Source organism: Octopus sinensis, unplaced genomic scaffold (assembly GCF_006345805.1).
Source record: "Octopus sinensis unplaced genomic scaffold, ASM634580v1 Contig15950, whole genome shotgun sequence".
Taxonomy (NCBI): Eukaryota; Metazoa; Mollusca; class Cephalopoda; order Octopoda; family Octopodidae; genus Octopus; species Octopus sinensis.
In genome coordinates this window covers 32501-38837 of record NW_021834020.1, presented here as the reverse complement: position 1 = coordinate 38837, position 6337 = coordinate 32501, and the positions used below count along the sequence as shown (strand labels likewise).

Here is a 6337-nt window from a genome sequence, read left to right as displayed (position 1 = left end):
CTGAGTTTATTCTTAAATTGTCGGAACGAAGAGAATAGAAAGGAATAAAAGAAATCCTGTTTATCGAAACTAGAAAAAAAGAAATATTAAAAGGCAGAAGACTCCGAGTTTAAGAACGTGTTTAAGAAAAAATGAAATAACCTGGCGACAACTCCTGGAGTTAGAAGGAAAGAAAGTTCAAGTTGTACATCTATCTTAATTGGGAGTGCAAAAGATAAATCTGGAGATATTGTTTTAAGGAGATATGTTTTTGAAACCAAAGCAAAACAAAATGAATTGTGAAATATCCTGAGTTTATTCTTAAATTGTCAGAACGAAGAAGATAATAGAAATCCTGTTTATCGAGACTAGGAAAAGGGAACATTAAAAGGCAGAAGATATTGTTTCCAGTGAGATTTGTCCGGTTGGTCGATTTTTAACTAAAAGTGAAGCTTCCTCAACAAACTCTGTAACAATCATAAACCTTAAAGGTAAGTGAATTAATGATATTAAGAATGAAAGTTGTTGTTGTTTAGCCCAAGATCAGTCCTGATCCAGACAGACCCATTATCAAGGACGTTCCAGCTGTGACCATCCCATCTTTCATTCAGGCATAGTGTATCTAGGACTACATTATCTAATGTATAATATAGCAGTTAGTATTATAATCTTGGAGGTAATAATTTTGACTGGTAAAGCAAGCGGTGAACCTGTATTAATCCCTAGAATTCCACTTATTCCCTCAGATATGCCTTTCCAGTACAAGTGCCTTCATAATTCTATGATATGCTTACGACTCTAGCAGCTCTTAATAAACTTTCTTCACTATTTCCTATAAAGGAGTCTATATCTACTCGAGCAAACCCACGCAGCCTTCTGCTTATATTAACCCTCTCCCGTCCTTTCTAGGTATGTATAATCTTGCTATTCTTGCCCTTGGGTCGAGTCCTCCATTCATATTGAATTCCTTCCTAGTTCTTCTGTCTACCTTTGCTAATTCAGTTATCCCCAATCTACAAAAGCTGTTGAGTATCTAAGTAATGATACGACCCAAGTATCTACGTCCTTCGCTAGATTCGAACCATTTACTTTGATTTCAATAGCTTCCTCACCCTTCTGATGTACTCCTTCTCAATTTTCGTTTTCATTTCTGTAGATAGTACTCTGGCAGATTCTAATACGTCTAGAAACTTATAACTCTCTCCTCCTTTCTATGATTTTAACGTCTGGCCATCTGTTAAATGGATGCCTTCACTGTTGACAACCTGTTTCCTTCTCATGACTAATATTACACAAGGCGGCGAGCTGGCAGAAGCGTTATAGCACATCGGGCGAAATGCTTAACCGTATTTCGTCTGCCGTTACGCTCTGAGTTCAAATTCCGCCGAGGTCGACTTTGCCTTTCATCCTTTCGGGGTCGATAAATTAAGTACCAGTTTTGCACTGAGGTCAATGTAATCGACTTAATCCGTTTGTCTGTCCTTGTTTGTCCCCTCTGTGTTTAGCCCCTTGTGGGTAGTAAAGAAATAGGCATTTCATCTGCCGCTACGTTCTGAGTTGAAAATCCGCTGCGGTCGACTTTGCCTTTCATCCTTTCGGGGTCGATAAATTAAGTACCAGTTACGCACTGGGTTCAATGTAATCGACTTAATCCCTTTGTCTGTCCTTGTTTGTCCCCTCTGTGTTTAGCCCCTTGTGGGTAGTAAAGAAATATAATATTGTACACATATCTACGCCAAATTCCATGGCTGTATCTTTGCTGAAGAATCTTATAGTCAGTATTAAGGAATCAATCTCTTTTTCATTCGTAGTAAAAAATGCTTCAGATCATCCTTGTAGAGCAAATGGTTAACTGTTCCCTCACTATTTCTCAAATTATACTCTGCCTTTGCTTTCCTTAATACTAAACTGAGGAAGTGGGTAGCGACATTTCTTCCGGCTCTACGTTAGGAGTTCAAACCCTGCTGAGGTCGTAGGCGACCCGTACACCAGGTACATTCACACAGTTTATTCCGTATAAAGCCACGGTCTGGTGGTTAGAGCAGCGGACTCGCGGTCGAGGGATCGCGGGTTCGAATCTCAGACAAATAGAGAAAGAGACAGAGAGAGATAAATAAACAGAAACGAATGTATGCTGTATACTTGTATGCTTGGATATTTTTCAGGAATGGAAACATCAATTCAATGTCATTTGATTCTCCTGTTGCTGCCAGCTTTGACGCTTGTAGTTTTCGTGACTCCGATACATGGAGAGTCAGCGAACAGAAATGGTTTATTCAGAAAAATCTCTTCTTCAAAATGCACAAGTGACCAGAGAATAACAACTGCAAAAACGGTGTCTGCTATCGAATGTTCGAGTTGGTGCATGTCACAAGACGAATGCCAGTATTTTAGCTATTGTAAAGGTACATGTCATATACATGGATTGTGGTACGACAAAGAAATCGAAGATTATGATTGCAACTGTTCATTGTATATTTCGTTCCCAGAAAACGGTATGTAAATCAGCATTTTCTTGCATAATGTTCTGATTTTGATATATTTTAATCAATAAGAGGGCGGCAAGCTGGCAGAATCGTTAGCACGCCGGGTGAAATGCGTAGCCGTATTTCGTCTGCCGTTACGTTCTGAGTTCAAATTCCGCCGAGGTCGACATTGCCTTTCATCATTTCGGGGTCGATTAAATAAGTACCAGTTACGCACTGGGGTCGATATAATCGACTTAATCCGTCTGTCTGTACTTGTTTGTCCCCTCTGTGTTTAGCCCCTTGTGGGTAGTAAAGAAATAAGTATTTCGTCTACTGTTACATTCTGAGTTGAAATTCCGCCGAGGTCGACTTTGCCTTTCATCCTTTCGGGGTCGATAAACTAAGTACCAGTTACGCACTGGGGTCGATGTAATCGACTTAATCCCTTTGTCTGTCCTTGTTTGTCCTCTCTGGTAGAATGTGTTTATAAAACATCTTTTTCTCTTGGCTTTATTGAGAAAATTCTATAGTTTGTAAGATATTTGTTGTTGTTGTTCTTCAATTTCTGCAATTTCAATCAATCAATGACGTCTCTTGAGGTGAAAACATTCTGTACCGTATGAATATGTCCCTCGTTTAAGAAACAGATTGGGTTTATTTACATTTGTGAAGAAAAAAAGATACCCTCCCTACCCCTACCCCTAACTAACCCTAACCCTAAAACAGATAGAAATGCAATAGATCGATACTAGGGTCATAATTATGGGTGACAATTTCATATGACACCGCTAGAAAAAACTGCCGTTCAAACCGAAAAGATCCGGAAAGTGAATACTTTACGGCTCTTTTCAATGATGAGTTTTTAAAATTTATTCTGCGACAGACTGACAGTTATTTTAGTATTTGTACAAAATGAAAGTGAAAGTAAGTGTAAATATTACCCTGAGAAACAAAAGAGACATTTTTTCGTTTTTTACCAGTTTGTCCAACACATTTATGTAACTCGTTCCTTCCATTTAAGGGTTAACATCTTGTCTATACATTTACATGTAAATTGTTGATTTCTATTTATTGCTGATTCAGGTACAAGCTGGCAGAGAATGTTTAAAATGACCGAAAACTCATTTACAAGAAGTCTTATTTATTTATACTGTGACAAATTTCCTATGGAAAAGGTAAAGAATTTTTGAAATTTCAAAATTTTCGGCATTTAATAAACGTAGGAGTGGCTTTGTGGTAAGTAGCATGCTTACGAACCACATTGTTCCGGGTTCAGTCCCACTGTGTAGCACCTTGGGCAAGTGTCTTCTACTGTAGCCTTGGGCCACTCCTACACCTATGTTGATAGTTCTTCTTCTTCTTCTTCCTCTTCTTCTGCTTCTTCTCCTAATCATTATATTATTATTATTATTATTATTATTATTATTATTATTATTATTATTATTATTATTATTATTATTATTATTATTGAGTGAGTAAGCAGTGCATGCCATCAAAGTGGCCCTGGGGTAAAATATATAAAGCCCAGTATACCCATCATGACTACCCATCTGATAAGGGTACATCAGGCACATGCATCACAACCATATGTGTGCGACATGGTGACCTCATATCAAGATAAACAGCACATCACCTTGCAGGTGGGGCTCAGTTAGGATTTTCTTCTGGTCGAGTAACCCATCCCGCTCAAACGGTCCCTGAATAAGGGTTGTTTAAGGATGTTGAACGAAACACCCATGTTTCCAGAGGTGAATTATTCAATCCCCAAATAATCCCTCTTAACACATGGCTATGATGCTCCCTCAAGACCGTCACAATGACTAGATGGTTAGTTTAGTGGCTTTTAGTTACAGATCTTCACTTTCTGAGTTCAAGTTCCGTCGAGGTTACCTTTGATTTACATCATTCTAGGGACGATAAAATAACAAGACAAACGTCATCAGATCGTAGTGAGAGGATTTCATAGACGTCAACATAACTAAGTATGTTTGGAGATTGAATCGGTGTCTTGGCCAGGAATACTTTGTGGGGGCGCGTGGCTTAGTGGTTAGGGTGTCAGCATCATGATCGTAAGATTGTGGTTTCGATTCCTGGACCGGACGACGCGTTGTGTTCTTGAGCAAAACACTTCATTTCACGTTGCTCCAGTCCACTCCAGTTGGCGAAAATGAGTAACGCAGCGATGGACTGGCGTCCCGTCCAGCTGGGGAACACATACGCCATTGAAACCGGGAAACCGGGCCCATGAGCCTAGCTAGGCTTTCAGAGAGGCACATGGCCTAGTGGTTATAGCAGCGGACTCGCGGTCGAGGGATCGCAGGTTCGTATCTCAGACCGGGTGATGTGTGTGTTTATGAGCGAAAACACCTAAGTTCCACGCGGCTCCGGCAGAAGGTAATGGCGAAATTTCTGCTGATTCTTTCGCCACAACTTTCTCTCACTTTTCCCTCCTACATCTTGCAGCTCACCTGCAACGGACTGGCGTCCCGTCCAGGTGGAGAACCTATACACCAAGAAACCGGGAAACCGGCCCTTATGAACCAGGCAGGGCTCCAGAAGGAACAAACAACAACAGGAATACTTTTAGGTTACAAAGGAGACTGAATAAATGAATCAGAATATCGAATGATTCGTTCTTGACATCGGTACGTTGGTGTAGGAAGACCGCAAGAGTTGAAAGGGATTGTGAGCATGGAAACTAATAAAAAAGCGATTTAAGGAGGAATTTGACGAGCTGAAGTTGGATCGATTAAGAATAAATATTTTGAAGTAGAACAACCTGGGGTTTTAACTGCTAAGATTGAAATAAGAATGGTGAGTGTTTATAAGTGTAGGTGTATAGGGTTGAGTAAACATGAGTTGGAGGAAGACGGAGAGAGATTATGAGAAGGTTCTGTGTCGGGAAGCAAAACTGTTTGTCTTAAAGTCTGAAAGGAAGAGGTGGAAGGATGAAGTTTAGGTCGAAATTTGTGAACATGTAGATACTCTCTCTCTCTCTCTCTCTCTTTTACTCTTTTACTTGCTTCAGTCATTTGACTGCGGCCATGCTGGAGGAGCACCTTTAGTCGAGCAAATCGACCTCGGGACTTATTCTTTGTAAGCCCAATACTTATTCTATCGGTCTCTTTTTGCCGAACCGCTAAGTGACGGGGAAATAAACACACCAGCATCCGTTGTCAAGCAATGCTAGAGGGACAAACACAGACACACAAACATATACACACATACATGCATACATATATATATATATATATATATATATATATATATATATATATATATTATATATATATATATATATATATATATACGACAGGCTTCTTTCAGTTTCCGTCTACCAAATCCACTCACAAGGCATTGGTCGGCCCGAGGCTATAGCAGAAGACGCTTGCCCAAGGTGCCACGCAGTGGGACTGAACCCAGAACCGTGTGGCTGGTAAGTAAACTACTTACCACACAGCCACTCCTGCGGGACGGTAAAAATAAAAATGCTGCTCCTTCGAGACGAACTTGAGAACAGTGTATAAAGGTACACTCCACCAGGGTCAAAAGAACATGATGGACTTACCTACACGCGTACCTACCCCCCAACACCTACAATCCTTCTGGCATCCGCTCCCTACATCCGTTCATCTCAGAGTCTTGATCAAGAAAAGGATTGTTTAAAAGCCCCGTTTCTTGACGTTATCTCACTTCTCTTTTACTTCCGGTTCAGATGTCTCCCTTCATTTCTCCACAGGACATCAATGTGACATTGATGTGGGATTGATTCTTGCTATTTTTACATTTTGTTTTTGTTTTTCTTCTGATTTTGTCAGGGTCTTCTACTTCCCACAAATGCAACGAAACTTTTGCAAAGACTCCGAAATCATAACTCATTGGCCCTTAAT

The 6337-nt window shown here is 40.2% G+C and overlaps 1 protein-coding gene across 1 annotated transcript in view; it reads left to right on the top strand.

Moving 5' to 3' along the window:
• The first annotated feature begins 2343 nt into the window (after nucleotides 1–2343).
• The window catches only part of LOC118761643, an 8305-nt gene continuing 4311 nt past the window's right edge, over nucleotides 2344–6337 (top strand). The window contains exons 1-2 of the mRNA XM_036499738.1: nucleotides 2344–2474; nucleotides 3531–3622. Coding sequence (XP_036355631.1) covers nucleotides 2345–2474; nucleotides 3531–3622 — 222 coding nt within the window. The 5' untranslated portion in view covers nucleotide 2344. The remainder of the gene's footprint in view (nucleotides 2475–3530; nucleotides 3623–6337) is intronic.